The sequence below is a fragment of the Rhinopithecus bieti genome, unplaced genomic scaffold (assembly GCF_001698545.2).
Source record: "Rhinopithecus bieti isolate Rb0 unplaced genomic scaffold, ASM169854v2 scaffold_33213, whole genome shotgun sequence".
Taxonomy (NCBI): Eukaryota; Metazoa; Chordata; class Mammalia; order Primates; family Cercopithecidae; genus Rhinopithecus; species Rhinopithecus bieti.
The window spans coordinates 44,385-63,522 of NW_016814144.1; the positions used below are offsets into that span (position 1 = coordinate 44,385).

Sequence of the window (19,138 nt, forward strand, 5' to 3'; positions counted from 1 at the left end):
CATCTTTGTGGTTTTATCTGTCTCTGGTCTTTGATGATGGTGACGTACTGTTGGGGATTTGGTATAGGTGTCCTTCCTGTTTGATAGTTTTCCTTCTGCCAGTCAGGACCCTCAGCTATAGGTCTGTTGGAGATTGCTTGAGGTCCACTCCAGACCCTGTTTGCCTGGGTATCAGCAGCAGAGGTTGCAGAAGATAGAATATTGCTGAACAGCGAGTGTACCTGTCTGATTCTTACTTTGGAAGCTTCCTCTCAGGGGTGTACTCCACCCTGTGAGGTGTGGGGTGTCAGACTGCCCCTAGTGGGGGATGTCTCTCAGTTAGGCTACTCAGTGGTCAGTGACCCACTTGCGTAGACAGTCTGTCCGTTCTCAGATCTCAACCTCCATGTTGGGAGATCCACTGCTCTCTTCAAAGCTGTCAGACAGAGTCCTTGGCGTCTGCTCAGGCCTCTGCTGTTTCCCCTGTTGTTTTTTAGCTGAGCCCTGCCCCCAGAGGTGGAGTCTATAGAGACAGGCAGGTTTCCTGGAGCTGCTGTGAACTCCACCCAGTTCGAGCTTCCCAGAGGCTTTGTTTACCTATTTAAGCCTCAGCAATGGCGGGCGCCCCTCCCCCAGCCTCGCTGCTGCCTTGTGGTTAGATCGCGGCAGACTGCTGTGTTAACAATGAGGGAGGCTCCGTGGGTGTGGGACCCTCCGGGCCAGGTGAGGGATGTATTCTTCTGGTGTGCCCGTTGCTTAAAGCACGGTATTGGGGTGGGAGTTACCCGATTTTCCAGGTGTTGTTTCTCAGTTCCCCTGGCTAGGAAAAGGGATTCCCTTCCCCCTTGCACTTCCCAGGTGAGGCGATGCCTCGCCCTACTTCAGCTGTTGCTGGTCAGGCTGCAGCAGTTGACCAGCACTGATTGTCCGGCACTCCCTAGTGAGATGTCCCCGGTACCTCAGTTGAAAATGCAGAAATCACCGGTCTTCTGTGTCGCTCACGCTGGGAGTTGGAGACTGGAGCTGTTCCTATTCGGCCATCTTCTATATTTATATTCTTTACCTCACCACATAAATGTAGGTTCCAGGAGCCTATCTCATGTCTTCCCAGTGCCAAGAACAATTCCCAGCACATAAGTGTTGAGTATTTGTGGAATAAATGAATATGCTTTTTAAAAATAAAATTATTTATAAAATAATATTTTTATAATTTGAAACACTATTTCTTTTTAATCCTGTGTGTCAAAAAATAGCTTAGAATTTTATCATAATAATTGTTGTAATCATGGCTTCTCTTTGGAATGGTAATAAAAATGTTTGACCTTTAAGATTTAGTATCCATGTATGTAGCTCTCTTGTTTTACCTGAAGTATGATGTGAGAAAACAAACAGTATCCTGAAATAAGTATTTTTAACCTTCTTTAGTAGATTGTAATACAAGTTAACATTATTAAATCACTAGAGAAAAGGGATTTAACATTATTAAATCACTAGAAAAAATGTGCCTTGTTAAGTTACATTGAGGTACATTTATTTGTAAAATGTAACTTTAATTCATTGATGTGCATTAAAATAAAAACTACTGGTCATTATTTTTTCACTCTATATGTGTTTCTCTTTGGCAAGGTGAGATAATTACCTCCAGACTGTTTAGTGTTTTGGAATTTTTATTTATGTGTTAACAGCGTATTGATTTCTTTAGTTCAGTGTTGATTATTGTATAGAAATCAATGAACATTTTTCCTGTGTATTTTTTTTCTGTCTTTGACTATTCTTTAGGAAGCAATTTACATTTTTAGTGGGATACTTTATATAGTCAAGTTCATTTTAAGGTTCATTTGAAAATGAGGCAATTTGACTTAGTGAGACTCTTAGGCAAAAAAATCTATATGGATAATAGTCATATTGACAATCTTGCTATTCTTTAGTTTTAATATTTTTAAGATAAATGAGAGCATGTACCATTTGATTAACTGTGTTTCTAAGAGCTGCAGAAGTACTTTATTTTAATGGGATATATAAATTTTATAACTCTAACATATAGAAATGTTAGGCTTACCTTGTACTTAGGTGATTTATTTCCATGCTATTTTTCAGGCGGGCCCAGAATGCCTTCGTTGTGAGGAAGGGTGCTCCAAGTCACGGCCACTAGGTTGTCTTCACCCATGTATTTTGCCATGTCACCCTGGAGAATGTCCACCTTGTGTTCAAATGCTTAGAATAAAATGTCACTGTAAGATCACAAGCCTATATGTGGAATGTAGGTAAGTAGACTGAAAAAAAAGTCTTATTTTATTACAATTAGTTGAATTGGTATCTTTTTATAATTAAGAACCCATATTTATAGTGTACTTTGCTTAAACTATAGATGCCTAGATTTTCTAATAGATACCTGGAAAGAAGACATGTAGAATACTACACTTTCTGTATACTTCATCCTGAATTCAAACAGGGAAATTGTGCTTTTTTTTTCCATTTTGGGATTCTGTATAAGATTTTGTTATGAAAAAAATGGTTTCACTGCTTTTAAAAACATTAAAGAAATACTCCTATACCTGATAGTTTGACTATGTCAAATTAGAATTTTGTTCAATCAAAATTTGACTTGTACATACAGGCACACCTTGTTTTATTGGACTTCACTTTATTGTACTTGACAGATACTGAGTTTTTTACAAATTGGAGTTTTTTGTCAGCCTGCATTGAGCAAGTCTGTTAATGCCATTTTTTCAACAGCATATGCTCACTTTGTGTCTGTCACATTTTGGTAATTCTCACAATATTCAAGCTTTTTCATTTCATATCTGTTATGATAATCTGTGATCAGTGATCTTTAATGTTTCCATTGTAATTGTTTTGGGGTGCCATGATCCGCACTTCTGTGAGACAGTGAATCATTGATAAATGTTATGTGTGTTTGAACTGCATCACTAGCAGTTCCCCTATCTCTCTCCCTCTCCTTGCGCCTCCTTATTCTGAGAAACAACAGTATTGAAATTAGGCCAATTAATAACTCTACAATGGCCTCTAACTGTTCAAGTGAAAGGAAAAGTCACATGTCTGACTTTAAATCAAAAGATAGAAATGATTAAGCTTAGAGAGACATGTCAAAAGCTGAGATAGGCTAAAAGTTAGGTCTCTTGCACCAAACAGTTAGCCATGTTATGAATGCAAAGGAAAAATTCTTAAAGGAATTAAAGTTCATTCCAGTGAACACAGAATGATAAGAAAGCAAAGCAGCCTTATTGCTGATACGGAGAAAGTTTTAGTGGTTTGGATAGAAGATCAAAGCAGCCACAACATTTAGAGATGTTCCTAATTCTCTTCAATTCTGTGAAGACAGAAAGAGGTGAGGAAGCTGCAGAAGAAAAATTTGAAGGCAGCATAGGTTGGTTCATAAGGTTTAAGGGAGAAGCCATCTCCATAACATGAAAGTTCAAGGTGAAGCAGCAAGTGCCGATGCAGAAGCTGCAGCAAGTTATCCAAGAAGGTTTAGATAAGATAATTGATGAAGGTGGCTACACTAAATAACAGATTTCCAATGTAGACAAAACAGCCTTCTATTGAAAGAAAATGCTATCTAGGACTTTCATAGTTAGAGAGAAGTCAGTGCCTGGCTTTAAAGTGTCAAAGGACAGGCCAGCTCTCTTGTTAGGGCCCTAATGCAGCTCGTGACTTTAAATTGAAGCCAGTACTCATTTACCATCTGAAAATTATGCTAAATCTAGTCTGTGCTCTATAAATGGAACAACAAAGCTTGGATGACAGTATATCTATTTACAGCATGGTTTACTGAATATTTTAAGCCCACTGTTGAGACCTGCTGATCAGAAAGAGTCCTTTAAAAATATTACTGCTCATTGACAATATACCTGGTTACCCAAGAGCTATAATGGAGATATGCAAGGAGATGAATGTTGTGTTCGTGCCTTCTAACACAACATCCATTCTGCAGTCCATGGTTCAAGGAGTAATTTCAACTTTCAGGTCTAATTGTTTGAGAAATACATGCAGATATGGGTAGTGATTTCTCTGATGGATCTGGGTAAATTGAAAACGTTCTGGAAAGGAGTCACCATTCTAGATGTCATTAAGAACACTCATGTCAACAGGAACAGGAGTTTGGAAGAAGTTGATTCCAGCCCTAATAGATGACTTTGTTCAAGACTTCAGTGCAGAAAGTAACTGCAGATGTGGTGGAAATAGCTAGAGTACTATAATTAAAAGTGGAGCCTATAGATGGGACTGAATTGTTGCAGTCTCATGATAAAACTTGAACAGATGAGAAGTTGCTTCTAATGGATGAACAAAGAAAGTGGAATCTACTCCTGGTGAAGATGCTGTGAACATTGCTGAAATGATAACAAAGGATTAGGATTTAGAATATTACCCAAACTTAGTTGATAAAGCAGCAGCAGCTTTGATAGGAATTTTGAAAGAAGTTCTACTATGGGTAAAATGCTGTGAAACACAGCATCACATGCTACAGAGAAATCTTCCTGAAAGGAAGAGTCGATTGATGCAGCAAACTCTATTGTCTTGTTTTTTTAAATTGCCACAGCCACCTCAATCTTCAGCTACCACCCTGATCAGTCAGCAGCCATAAACATCTAGGCAAGATGCTCCACCTGCAAAAACATTAAGACTGAATGAAGGCTCACATGAGTGTTAGTAGGTTTTAGTAATAAAGTATTTTTAAGTTAAGGTATATACATTGTTTTTTATTATGTAATGCTATTGCATACTTAGTAGACTGCAGTATTGTGTAAATGTAACTTTTATATGCACTGGGAAGCCAAAAAATGTGTGTGACTTGCTTTAGTGTAATATTCACTATATCAAGGTGGTCTGGAACTGAACCTGCAATACCTCTGAGTTATGCCAGTAGTTAGGCATTTTTTTTTTTGAGATGGAGTCTTGCTCTGTCGCCCAGGCTGAGGTGCAGTGGCACGATCTTGGCTTACTGCAATCTCCGCCTCCTGGGTTCAAGCAATTCTCCTGCCTTGGCCTCCTGAGTAGATGGGATTACAGGCACGTGCCACCACACCCTTCTAGTTTTTGTATTTTCAGTAGAGATGGGGTTTCACCATGTTGGTCAGGCTGGTCTCGAACTCCTGACCTCATGATCCACCCACCTTGGCCTCCCAAAGTGCTGGGATTACAGGCATGAGCCACTACGCCCAGCCTAATTAGGCATAATTTTTAATTTATGGATTTAAAAGATAGGCCTTTGTTTATTACAAGCGTTGCTGTTATAGCACCTATCACACTAGGATATGACCAAATCACTATGTTTTCTTTATTTAAAAAAATGCCAGTTTTTGCTTATGGATTATTTAGATGGAAGAAAAAAAAATTTCCCTTTTATGTAATAATGATATAATTTACCACTTAACTCTCCTGGCTGTTTCACTCCAGTCCGTAAAGTGAGCTTTTTGTAAATGTATTTTACTCAAGTTTCATTTGGGAATATTACTTTATTTCATGTTTTTTAGCATAATTACATTTTGAAAATTCCTGTTCATATTAGCTAACATTTTGTTCCCTAAACTCTAGACTCATGCTTTGTTAAATTATAGAAGACAAATTTTATTCTTTTCTTATATTAAAGTTATTTTGTTGAAATCTCAAAATAAAGTATTATAATTTTTAGTCTTAGAAATTTTGTAGGGGGAATTTAGAGGGCAATTTTGCATTATTAATGGATGGTAACGATGAACTTGAGCAGTCTCACACCTGCATTCTGTTTGTTTATATAGCTTGTTTCTCATCAAACTTTCACCCATGAATTTTAGCATCCATTGATGATTCTGTTGTAAATCAGTTGTTAATACGATAACATTTGGGAAAATAGAAAAAGCTCTCAAGAACAACACACATGTGCATGTGTGCCCAGGTGCTTCATTAATGAAACCCTTGACCATTTAATCCCAATGATACTATATTAAGTATTCTACAGCATAGAAACCCAAGGAAATAACCAAGTGTATTTTATAAAACAAATGAGAAGTTGCCAAGTGGGAATTTTCTGACTCCATCTGCTAAATTTTTTAATTGACATTTTACTGTAAGAGCTCGCCCCACCTTGTATGTTAATACTAGCATGAACCAGTGGATTCCTTCGCCATCATTTTGATGTTTAATTTATTGAATATGAAAGGCCCATGGGAGGGTCTTTAAACTGGTTCTCTTGTCCCTTTGATGTGTTTCCATCTTTGTTTTAGTATTTTCTTTTTTTTTTCTGGCTAATGAAAATGTCCCAGGCTCATTTTGTACTTTACGTATCCTAGCCCAGGACTCAGACATTTCTTTAAGGGCCTTGTTAATGGACAGTAATATTTAAAACCACTTGGTGTGCTTTTTGCTCCTTGTGTATCATTACTTCTAGGCTTTCTGTTTTGATAAGGACCATTTTTAAATTTATTTTAGTCAATTGGCTGTTGACGTCCTTCGCATATTTTTTTTCCTTGGAGTTTTGGTCTTTCTTTACAATACTTTTGACTCATAATTGATTTCTCTCATCTCCTATCATTGGTTAACATCTCCAGTCCAGTGTTAAATAGTATCGGCCCTACCTTGTTTTTCTTTAGAGGAATTACTTCCTGTATTTCTACATTGTGTAAGATGTTGGCTTTGTCACCACGTTAGAGACTATCCAACAATTTCTGTTTTCTTAAGTGTGTGTGTATATTTAAATCAGGATTGGATGCTGAATTTACCAAATGATATTTTAGCATCTGTGGAGATAATCATAACATTTTAATCTTTGGATCTGTTGATTTTGATTAGCTAATATTTAGGATTTAAAAAATGTTCATTAATTGTATTAGTCTGTAATTTTTAAATTTTGTATTGTCTTTGTCAGATTTGGGTATCAACATTACATTTGTTTTATATAATAAACTTGGCTATTTCCTTGGTTTTCTTTGCTTTAGAATACTTTATGTAGTATCATTGGGATTAACTGGTCATTGAGGGTTTTATGGAATTCCTCTATGAAACCATCTGGGCCTGGTATGTGTGTGTTGTTTTTGATAACTTTCTCTGTTTTTTCTAATGAAAATTTCTCTCTCTTATGGGGTCATTTTTGGGAAACTATTATTTTCCTTATAAATTATCTATTTCATCTAGATTTTTCAAAGTTATTTGTATAAAAGTTTGTAAAGTAGTTGCTTATTGTGATGAAAATTTTGTTGTTGTTTTACGATTTCCCCTTGTCATTCTTATTTTGAATATTTTGCTTTCTTCCTTTTCTTGAGTGTCAGGTAGTAAATTTTTTTATTTTAAAAAACCTAGGATTTTGATTAATTGGATTGACTGTTCTTTTATGGTTTACCACATTTTTTTCTGCTCTTATTTTATTATTTCCTTTAAAAGAAATTTCTAAATTTCTTTAAGAAGAATTGAGAATTTAATTCATTTATTTTATGATTTCATTTTATCATAGATGTGCTTAAAGCTTATGGATTATTTACTGCTTTAGGTATATTCCATATATTCATGTGTGTACTGCTTTCTTTATATTTGAGACTTTCTATATCTTTACATTGTATTTCCTCCTATGCTCAAGATTTTTAAAATATAAGATCTAGTTTTATTGTGTTGTGATCAGAGCATGTGTTTGTAATTTTTTTCTAATTTATGGAACTTAACAGTGCTTCCTTTGTAAAATAAGGTGATCAATTTTTGTGAATGTTCCATGTGCTTGAGAAGATATAATATCTTAAAAATCAGAATATAAGATTTGGGTTGTGTGTGTGGATCATGTTTTAATACAGTAGCTTTGTCTTATATTGAAAATGCTGTGTTAAAATTCTGTATTATTAGTGTGTTTCTTTTTGTTTTGTTTTTGTGTTTTGAGGCAGTCTCACTCTATTGGCCAAGCTGAAGTGCAGTGGTGTGGTCATGGCTCACTGCAGCCTTGAACTTCTGGGCTCAAGTGATCCTCCTGCCTCAGCCTCCCAAGTAGCTGGGGCTACAGCCACATACCACCATGCCTAGATAATTTTTAAGAAATTTTTTGTAGAGATGTGGTCTCACTGTGTTTCCCAGGCTGGTCTCGAAACACCTGGGCTCAAGAGACCCTCCTGCCTCAGCTTCCTAAAATGTTGAGATTATAGGCGTGAGCCATCATGCCTAGCCTATTAGTGTGTTTCTGTGTGTCTTTGCATCTGCTGTAGATTTTTGCTTATAAAGATGATTAAGCTGTTACATGTTGTACAGCATTTTTAATAATTTTGGCTCTTAGCATTGAAAGGTATCCTTTGTCACATTTAATACCTTTGTCTTGAGTTCTTATGCATCCCCTTTTTCATTTTAATAGGCAAGTTAAGTAAGTCCTTTAACAATTTTTAATATCACTAATATCTTTGGTTTAGCTCTGAATTATTACTTTATGATTACTGTTTGTATTATGTTATGTCACTTTTTCTTTATGTGATATGTTTTCTTTGCTCTTAAAAGTTTCTCCTGTTAAGGTTTGTTTTCATTTAGTGATTGATTACTTTTATTTGTACCTTTTAATGTCTTTAGACCCTTATTTCTTTCATCTTTTACTAACTGGTTTGGAGCTTTTAATTTTATCACCTGGTTCTCGTTTAAGACTATATTACAGTCAGTGAGTTTATTTTATTTGCCTTTTTTTCTCTCCTCCTCTTCTCATTGTTTAGTTGCATGCTTTATTCTTTTTCAGAACATACAACATTTATATATTATTCTACCCTCATTCCGACCTTTTTTTTTTTTTTTTTTTTTTTTTTTTTTTTTTTTTTTTTGAGATGGAGTTTCGCTCTGTCGCCCAGGCTGGAGTGCAGTGGCACGATCTCGACTCACTGCAAGCTCCACCTCCCGAGTTCACGCCATTCTCCTGCCTCAGCCTCCTGAGTAGCTGGGACTACAGCCTCCCGCTACCACGCCGGCTAATTTTTTTGTATTTTTAATAGAGACAGGGTTTCACTGTGTTAGCCAGGATGGTCTCGATCTCCTGACCTCATGATCCACCTGCCTCGGCCTCCCAAAGTGCTGGGATTACAGGTGTGAGCCACTGTGCCCAGCCCTTTTTTTCTTAGATTTTCAATTTTAAATTTCAACCATCAGTCTTTTTGCTGAAATTTCCCGGTCTTCTCTTGGATGAATGAAGTGCATCCTCTAGTAGTTTCCCCAAGAGAGCTTGTGAGTATAGTATTCCCTGAATACTTAATTCTTAAACATTCCCTTGCATGTTTCAAGAATGTTTTGCTGTAGCATTTACAACTGTATAAAAAATCTTTTATTGGTGTGTTCTTTCCTAGAATTTCTTGGAAATGTTGCTCTATGTCGCTTTCGTTTATATTTTACTTTTGAGAAATTTGATGCCAATCTCTCTTTTCCTTACGAGTTAATTGATCTTTTTTGCCTGGGACCCCTAAAGTTGTTTCTTTCTCCTTTACTTCCCTCCTCTTCCTCCTCCATCTTTAAAATCTAATGTTTTTATTAAGGTATGACTCAGGGTTAATAATTTTGATAAATTTTCCAGGTACCTGATTAGCCCTTTCAACATATAAGTTCAGTATTTTTATTTTCCTGGATTATAGTTTTAAATACCAGATCTGTTTCATTTATTTTCTTTTTGTTTTTTAGTGATACCAATTGTATATATGTTGGATTTTCTTTTTCTGTCTCCCATTTCACTCAATTACTTCTTTGACACTTTTTCTAAATCTCATTTTTATCATCTAGGTTGTTTTGCTGCCTCATTTCAGGGACCCTTATTAACTTTTGATTCAAGTATGTTCTTCTGTAAATATGTTATTCCATGAGCACCTTGTAATTTAGTTTTTATTTCTGATGTAATTTTATCTTAATGTTTTTTTCCCCTAAATTTAGTCAACCTTTGTTCATTTCTTCTTTTTCTTCTCTATTATGTTCTTAGGTTTTGCTTTTCTGACTTAAGGTGGTAGTGTATTGAAGGGCCCTATACTTGCTTATATTGGGTAATTTGCTAGGACTCACAGAACTCAGCATATAGTTATACCTACAGCTATGAGTTATTACAGCAAAAGGGTAGGAGGCACAGTCAGCAAAGGGAAAAGGCACATGAGGTGAAGTGTAGGGGAAACCAATCACAAGCGTCCAGAGTCTCCTCCCATTGGAGCCACATAGGATGCACTTAATTCCCCTAGTAATGAGTTGTGACAACACTTGTAAAACGCTTCCAACCAGAGAAGTTCATTAGAGACTGAGCACCTAGAGTTTTTATTGGGGAAGGCTACATAGGCAGCCTCACCTGGTACATACCAGAGTTCAGGGCTCTCAGAGGGAAAGAAACTGTTCAACATAAACCATTGATTTATACAAACAGTTTAGACATAGTCAGCTGTTCTTATCAGTTCTAGGAATGGTGGGAACCTTCCTGAAATCCAAATTCCCAAGCACCAGCCAAGGGCTAGTCTTACAAGGAGGCCTTTCAAAAGATAGTGGTCAGGTCTGCTAGGTTAACGCTTCTGTACAGGCGGTGTTTCATATAGTTAATTCAGTTTGGAATATTGTGTTCCAGTTTTCTTCTTCTTTGTACTTTTTTTTTTTTTTTTGGGGTGAGAGATACAGGAGGGGATTTTCATCAGTGAAAGGGCTTTGGATGTCATTTTCTGTTTATTTTCTATAGTAGTTTTTTATAGATGTAAATTATATATCTTTATGTTTTCGGACAGAGGTTAGTATAAGATTTCTAGTTGATGACCACTCTCTTCTCAGTGTGGGACAATACAGTTTTTTAAATGGTTGACGTTTTAGGGTGGTGCTGAGAAGAGGAAAGGAGTTATGTGTCCTTATTTTACTTTTGTTTTCTTTGGTCTTGCAAAATCCTAAATTTCCCTTCTTCTTTTGCCGGGTCTAAAGAAGTCTGCCTAAAGTCTGCCTTTCCCTTTTTACCTTCTTCCCAGAGTTGCCTTTCCAAGATTGCCTACTTGAATCTTGTGTACTTACTTTATTTAATTTAATTTTAATTTTAATTTTTGAGACAAAGTGTCTTTCTGTCTCCCAGTCTGGATGCAGTGGCACACTCACGGCTCACTGCAGCCTTGACCTCCCAGGCTCAGATGATCTTCCCACTTCAGCTTTCCTAGTAGCTAGGACTACAGGTGCACACCATCACACTAGGCTAATTTTGGTGTTTTTTTGTAGAGACGGGGTTTTGCCGTGTTGCCGAGGCTGGTCTTGAACTCCTGGGCTCAGGCAGTTCACCTGCCTCGGCCTCCCAAAGTGCTGAGATTAGAGGCGTGAGCCACTGCACCCAGCCTTGTGTGCTTTTTAAAATCCATTCCCTTTAGTTAGTGCTGTGGTCTACCAGGATATTTTCAGGGTTTTCATACTTATGGGGACTTTTTTTCTGTTGTGATTTTAGCTCAGCCTCCTCTTCTCTTTTCCATTTAGTTTTTTTTAGAACTCTACTAGCTCTATGAAAATACTTGCATTGGGAGCTTGAGAAATAGCTTTATCAGAAGTTTTTTTTTTTTTTTTTTTCCTAGTTATAGGTAATTTGAAGTTTGTAGAAGTTTGTAGAAATCTTCTGGTTGTGCTGCAGTCATGGGATTTAGTGATTTTATTTGTTATTAATGAGCTATATGTTTTCTGAGGGGGGCATGTGGATGTATTTGGATTAAGGTGGCTTCCATTACCTCAGCACTACAGATGTTTTTTTCTTAAATACATATTAAAGTATAAGTTTTAATATAGAATTCTATCTCTTCAGTTCTTATAATTTCATTTGCTTTCAATTCAGTGAATTATTTAAGTCATCTTTTCCTTTTAGTCCTGTGTGGAAAAGACACAAACTGTTTTCCTCTGCTCTTAAACCACAATAATCAACACAAAAGACTTTTGTGACTAGATGTGTGGGAGTTTCTTCCAACCAAAAAGAAAACAGTCACTTTTATAGCAGGCACCAGCTGGGTGTCCTGTAATTCATTTCTGAGACTACCTGGAGAAAGTGTCAGATCCTGTAGGTTGAGGGCTCAGTCCCACAAGACTGCTTCCCCTTCAGACACTAGTCTCAAGTTCAGGCCTCTGGAATTTCTGACTGACTGGCTTCAAGTTTAGGTTCACACAACCCCCTCTTTGGGTTTAATTTGCTAGAGTGCCTCACAGATCTCAGAGAAAAACTTATTTATGTTTACTGGTTTATTATAAAGGATATTGCAAAGTATACAGATGAAGAGATACATAGAGTGAGGGATGAAAGAAGGGGTATGGCAATTCCATTCCTACCCCTGCCCCACCATTCGCATACCACCCTCCAGGAACTTCTGTGTTCAGCTATTCATAAGCTTTTTGTACCCTAACTTCTTGGGCCTTTATTGAGAATTCATTGGATAGGCATGATTGAAGTACAGACACTCATGTAGAAGTGTGACTGGACAGAGGGTTTGATCTAATAACTATAGACCGAGTGGGGAAACTCAACAAGGCCTGTTTCAGTTCTTTTTGGCCTGTGTGTGAAGCATTCCTTCTTCCAGAGTATGGGACAGGACCCCTTCTGAAATGGGGTCTTATGACCTACGATCAGACAAGGTAGGTCAGAGAATTTCTTTATGGCCTGCTCAAGACAGAAAGGTGGAGGAAGACTATATTTTTAGTTTTAATGGCATGCCTTGGGGAAAAATAACAGGGGCTGTGGGAGTGATGAGCCAAGAACCATGGACGAAAACCAATATGTGTATATTATTATGCCATAGTCTTTTTCTGCTTCATGTTAATTTCTTCTGTAGAATTTGGATATAAAAGATACGGACCCTTGAAAATTTAATTTATTCCTAAGTATAGAGTAAAAGGAATAAAATAATGTTAACTCTTAAGTTCAGAGGTGAACATTCTGCTTGGAAGAATCTTAAAAATGCAATAGTGTTTAATAGAGCCAGCATAAAAACTTTGTGGTATTAAGTGAAACTTTGCCAAGAAATATCTTAGAGTATATTTATAGCTAATTTAGTATGACTATTTAGATAATAGTTTTAATTAACATTAAGGAGACTGAACTTACGGTATATTTTGGCAGTTATGTCTGGTGAAAGCAAGAATAGGAAAAGCAAGAAAATACAGAATAAAGGAAAAGAGGAAAAAGGTATGGGAGAGAGAAAAGTGAGATGCGTATGATAGGGAGTTTTAGATTGTCACTAGTTACTGACTTAGGCAGTGTCTATTGGAAAGTAGGTTTATTCCTTGGTGTTTGTGACTTTTTTCTGAATTACTCACTGAGATATAAAAGCATTTTAAAGTGCAGAGTGTTCTAAAATGATCAGATCTGAAGTGAATTACTATTTTTTTTTTTTTTTTGAGACAGTCTCGCTCGGTCACCCAGACTGGAGTGCAGTGTCATGATCTTGACTCACTGCAGCCTCTGCCTCGGGTTCAAGCAATTCTCATGCCTCAGCCTCCTGAGTAGCCAGGATTACAGGCATGCGCCATCACGCCTGGCTAATTTTTGTATTTTTAGTGGAAATGGGCTTTCACCATGTTGACCAGGCTGGTCTCGAATTCCCAGCCTCAAGTGATCCGCCTGTCTTAGTCTCCCAAAGTGCTGGGATTACAGGCTGGAGCCACTGTACCTGGCCTACAATGAATTAATTTATAATATTAATAGCTTACCCAAGCTTTTTAAAAAGTTAATTTTATTTCTCATCAAATAACCTAAATTCCTCAATTTGAACATATTAAATAATTAGTTTTAAAATTTTTTATGTAGGGGCATTAAGAACAATTGTAATTATGAATTTAATCTATAGGGAAAGATAGTTACAGAAACTATTAAAGAGAGGCCAGGCCCAGATGATATTTTGTGTGTGTTTTGTACTTCTTGCAGCAATTACACTTTTGGCATTTGACTTGTTAGTAGTAAAGGGCTGGATGATTTGAGTTATCAGAACAATTAAGTAATTTGAAGATAATTGTTACAGAGGATTAAAGTATTTCTTGAGGAAAAAAGATAATTTTATGGATATGTTTGAAATTATGAGTTATTTTAGAAAATTATGCTATAAAATGGATTTTGTTTGAATGTCATCAACTTTCTTATTTTAGAAAATAACCACAGCTGATGTAAATGAAAAGAACCTCCTCAGTTGTTGCAAAAATCAGTGCCCTAAAGAGGTAAGCTTTACTACAACCTTTTAAATTGTATTCCTTGGGCATTGTTTCTCTTGGATTTTCTTTTTTCTTGTTTGGTCAAATTATTTCAGGTCTTCTCTGTTGTAGCTTTTTAAATAAAAATGTAAGACATAGGGTAGATACATCTCATTTTATAAATTTGGTGATATTAGGACCTGAAATGGCCCTTTGAAGATTTAAGAAAGCAATTTTAAAGATAGCTTACATACTTTATGTAATAAAGTATTAACCTAGTGCTTATCCCTCAAAATGTGATTCATACTTAAAGTATGTCAGAAATGATGTGGGTCATAGCAGTTAGACAGTAAATCCATAGTAGTTTATTTTTAAAAATAGGGATGCGTGTGTGTATGCATGTGCATGTGTGTACATCTGTGGTGGGATAATGTGCAAGGATAGATATTAATATCCACAGCATTTTGAAGATGATGACGTAGAAGATACCTCTGCATTTTCATTGTGGCCTTTTGTGTTGGTGCCATTCAGATCATTGACTCTTTCAAGTTCATTACTCTATTAATATAAAACATTCACCTATAAAGTTGTGTTTTTAAAGATTCTGGTGGTTGTGTAAGCATTTTATTCAAACTAAAACTATCAAAAAGTAGTTAGAAAAAATTGTGCAAAGTAAAAAGGTAAACTCGCTAGTGATTTATCCTGGTAATAATTTGAGAAACCAAAGCAGTCCGTCTACGTTTGGCCAATCTGAAAGGGAAGGTGCACTTTTGGATTTGGGAGTGGGACAGTTAAAATTACTTGATTTGGGTAGACATTTAAAAAGGAATCCTTTTGACTTACAGATGTACTATATAGTACCTTTTTCCTTTAAATTGTCTTTATACACTTATCTAAGTGTTTCTCACCTTATTTAGAGTCGGAAATAGATGACAACTGAGTCTTTTTTTTTCTTTTCTTTTCTTTTCTCTTTTTTTTTTTTTGAGACGGAGTCTTCTCTGTAGCCCAGGCTGGAGTGCAGTGGTGGGATCTCGGCTCACTCCACGCTCTGCCTCCCAGGTTCATGCCATTCTCCTGCCTCAGCCTCCCGAGTAGCTGGGACGACAGGCGCCCGCCACCATGCCCGGCCAATTTTTTGTATTTTTAATAGAGACAGGGTTTCACTGTGTTAGCCAGGATGATCTCGATCTCCTGACCTCGTGATCCACCCGCCTTGGCCTCCCTAAGTGCTGGGATTATAGGCGTGAGCCACCGCGCCCGGCCGATGACAACTGAGTCTTAAATATCATAATCAGTCTTTGATTAAGTATAAAACAGGAATCAATACATTACATACCTTTTAGTATTTTCCTTTAAGGCTTTGGACCACTTTTATGGATTTAAAATCTGTTGGAAATTGAGTTTTTAAATTTATGTAAGATTATAAGAAGAGAGGCCATTTGAAGTAACAAATGGTTATTTCGATAATCCTGTCTTTATAAGTGAAACTAGGGTGTGGGATATTTAATTTTTTGAATTATTCAAATCCTGAACTTGCCTTGTTAAAATAAATTTTATTTCATCCCAATTCAGATTCCAGGTAATAAGTAGTTGGGAATGTTTTATTTTTAATCTTAGTAACCTTGTATGATTTATTAGGAAGAAACATGGTAATTTAATTCAGGTGTTGCTAATTTGTAACTTAGAATTTCCTTAGTTATAAATAAGTTGTGATGCTATGACTTTTGGTGGGACTAGATGGGTCATTTTCATGATTTTGGATTCTAGGTCCTTCTGGAACCCCTGGTATTACTAGATCTTCTTGGACTTTCTTGAAAAATTTATCTGGAGCCTGGGAACAATCCAAATGGCCGTTATAGTTTGGGACAATCTAAGAGTAGACAGGTGAATTTCACTGTGTCTAGTAGAACTCATTTTCATTTATGGTCCCTTGACGTTGGTGGCACCATAACAGTAATTCTAACGCTTTAACATTCATTAGAATCACTTTAAAGGTTTGTTAAAACTCAGATTGCTGGGCCGGGCATGGTGGCTCATGCCTGTAATCCCAGCACTTTGGGAGGCTGAGGTGGGTGGATGACCTGAGGTCAGGAGTTTGAGACTAACCTGGCTAACATGGTGAAACCCCATTTCTACTAAAAAATACAAAAGAAAAAAAAATAGCCTGGCGTGGTGGCATGTGCCTGTAATCCCAGCTACTCGGGAGGCTGAGGCAGGAGAATCACTTGAACCTGGGAGGCGGAAGTTGCAGTGAGCCAAGATGGTGCCATTGCACTCCAGCTTGGGCAACAAGAGCAAAACTCCATCTCAAAAAACAAACAAACAAACAAACACAGATTGCTGGGTCCCTGTCTAGAGTTTCTGATTTTGTAGGCCTGGAGTGGGGCCTACATTTTCCATTTCTATTAAATAGTAAGCAGTAGTGATACTGTTGGTCCAAGAGCACACATTGAGAACCAGTGAGCTACAGAATGAGGTCATAATTAGAATCAGTCAAGAAGTATATCACTTTGAATCTTTGTACTTCAAAGTTAAGGTATGGGATTCTGGTAAATTCCGATGTACTCTTATATATGTTCTTGTCTCTTTCCCATACTATAGATTCTTATGGGTGGGGGACTATGTTGTATTTGTCTTTGTATCCAGTGCCTGTTACACAGGTTGTACACATTAAGCTGCTGGTAAATGTTTATTGAATGTGAATAAAAGAATAAATTGTGGGAGTGGCATAAGCTTATCCCTCCAGCTCCACTGTGTCTCTGATATACACTCTATGGATTATTAGGTTTGAATTTAACTAAATGAAAACATAATGATGCCATTAAGAACATACCTTTAAACTGTGCCCCACATATACATTTCTGCTCTTTTTTAAAAGCGATATAAAGAGGAACAAAATGGAAGTTTTATTTTATTTTGCGTGGTATGGGGCTTCAGTTATTTTATTTTTTAAAACATGTTTAAAGTTTTTAATTGATAAAATTTTATATATTTACCATAGGCAACATATTTTGAAATATGTATACATTGTGGAATGGCTAAGTTGAGTTAATATATGCATTTTTTTATGGTGAGAACACTTAACATCTACTCTTAGCAATTTTTAAGAATACGATATATGTTATTAACTATAGTCACTATTTTGTACAATAGATGTCTTGCATTTATTTCTCATATCTAACTGAAATTTTGTATACTTTGACCAAAATTCTCCCAATCCCCTTCTGTCCTTCAGTCACTGGCAACTACCATTCTGTTCTTTCACTTATATGAGTTCAGCTTTTTTATATTTCACATATAAGTGAGATCATGTGGTATTTCTACCTTTTTTTTTTTTTTTTTTTGAGACAGAGTCTCACAGTGTTGGAGTACAGTGGTGCAATCTGGCTCACTACAACCTCAACCTCCCAGGTTCAAGCGATTCTTCTGCCTCAGCTGCCCGAGTAGCTGAGATTACAGGCACACGCCACTACGCCCAGCTAATTTTTTGTATTTTTAGTAGAAACAGGGTTTCACCATGTTGGCTAGGCTGGTCTTGAACCCCTGAACTCGTGATTCGCCCATGTTGGCCTCCCAAAGTGCTGGGATTACAGGTGTGAGACACTGTGCCTGGCTGGTATTTCTGCTTTTTAAAATTATTTATGAATTTGGTTTTCTCATTCCCATGCAAACTTTTCTACTTTTTAGTTGGAAACATTATTTAACTTCTCTGTAACTGAACTTATTCATATATAGAATGGGGCACTAGTAATACCCATGTCAGAGTGCTGAGTATTATATGAGGTAATAACATGTAATGGACTTAGTTAATGGTAAGCACTATATATGTGGTAGTTATGGTGATTATGATTATCTACAAACAATGTTGTTCTACAAGCGTTTCTTAGTTCTTTTGAAAGAGGGCTTTTCCTATTATTGGAATTAAAGTGGAACATTTTGATGCAGACAGTGTTGTTTGTCAGTAAACTGTTTGGTATGACTTACTGAAGTGCTAGCAGAATGATGTTGAGGGCTGAGTAGAGTAGAAAAACCCTGTCCCAGTTTGAGTGGGAAGGGCAATACATTTCATCTCTTAAGTGAATATTTTAGAAAGACCTCTGTTTTTTGCTATGAAATCTGTATTAAAGATAGCCATCATTTTATCTTATGCATTCAAGTCAGCTTTCTTTGTAACTGCTTTTCAGTTTTTTCAGAAATATAACCTGGGTTTTGAGATGACATATACTTACACATCTAACAGGAAAATGGTCACGTGATTTAATTTTTTTAAGCAATGAAATATCACATATATATCTAAAAGTACATAATATAATATAAATATGTATGGTTTAACAGTTAAAAAGTGAATACTGTGTTAACTCTACCCAGGTCAAAAAATCAAGTAATGCTGGCATACCAGAAATTTGTCAAGGTCCCTGTCTGACTATAGTTCCCATCATCTATCCTATAGGCTAACCACCCTTTTATAGTAATCCTTTCCTTACTTTTATTTACAGTTTTTACTACCAGTATGTATATCTGCAGACAATATTGTTTGCCAATGTTAAAAGTTTAGGGGGGCGGAGCAAGATGGCCGAATAGGAACAGCTTCAGTCTCCAGCTCCCAGCGCGAGCGACACAGAAGACAGGTGATTTCTGCATTTTCAACTGAGGTACTGGGTTTATCTCACTAGGGACTGCCGGACAATCGGCGCTGGTCAGCTGTTGCAGCCTGACCAGCCAGAGCTGAAGCAGGGTGAGGCATCGCCTCACCTGGGAAGCGCAAGGGGAAGGGAATCCCTTTTCCTAGCCAGGGGAACTGAGACACATAACACCTGGAAAATCGGGTGACTCCCACCCCAATACAGCGCTTTAAGCAAACGGGCACACCAGGAGATTATATCCCACACCTGGCCGGGAGGGTCCCATGCCCACGGAGCCTTCCTCATTGCTGGCACAGCGGGCGGCGATTTACCTGAAAGCGGGAGGGGGGGGGGGGGGGGGGCCCCCCGCCATTGCTGAGGCTTAAGTAGGTAAACAAAGCCGCTGGGAAGCTCGAACTGGGTGGAGCTCACAGCAGCTCAAG

The 19,138-nt window shown here is 37.1% G+C and overlaps 2 protein-coding genes across 3 annotated transcripts in view; both read left to right on the forward strand.

The window, feature by feature from the left end:
- NFXL1 (nuclear transcription factor, X-box binding like 1) overlaps nucleotides 1-2,247 on the forward strand; it is a 41,959-nt gene extending 39,712 nt beyond the window's left edge. Inside the window, exon 18 of the mRNA XM_017849957.1 lies at nucleotides 2,077-2,247. Within this exon, the coding sequence (XP_017705446.1) occupies nucleotides 2,077-2,247 (171 nt within the window). The remainder of the gene's footprint in view (nucleotides 1-2,076) is intronic.
- An 11,748-nt stretch (nucleotides 2,248-13,995) lies between these two features.
- The window catches only part of LOC108513973 (NF-X1-type zinc finger protein NFXL1-like), a 20,146-nt gene continuing 15,003 nt past the window's right edge, over nucleotides 13,996-19,138 (forward strand). The window contains exon 1 of one of the 2 annotated variants that reach the window (XM_017849958.1): nucleotides 13,996-14,100. The gene's annotated coding sequence lies outside the window, so the exon portion shown is untranslated. Of the gene's footprint in view, nucleotides 14,101-15,868; nucleotides 15,958-19,138 lie in introns of those variants that run through there. The other variant, XM_017849959.1, reaches the window with a different exon arrangement.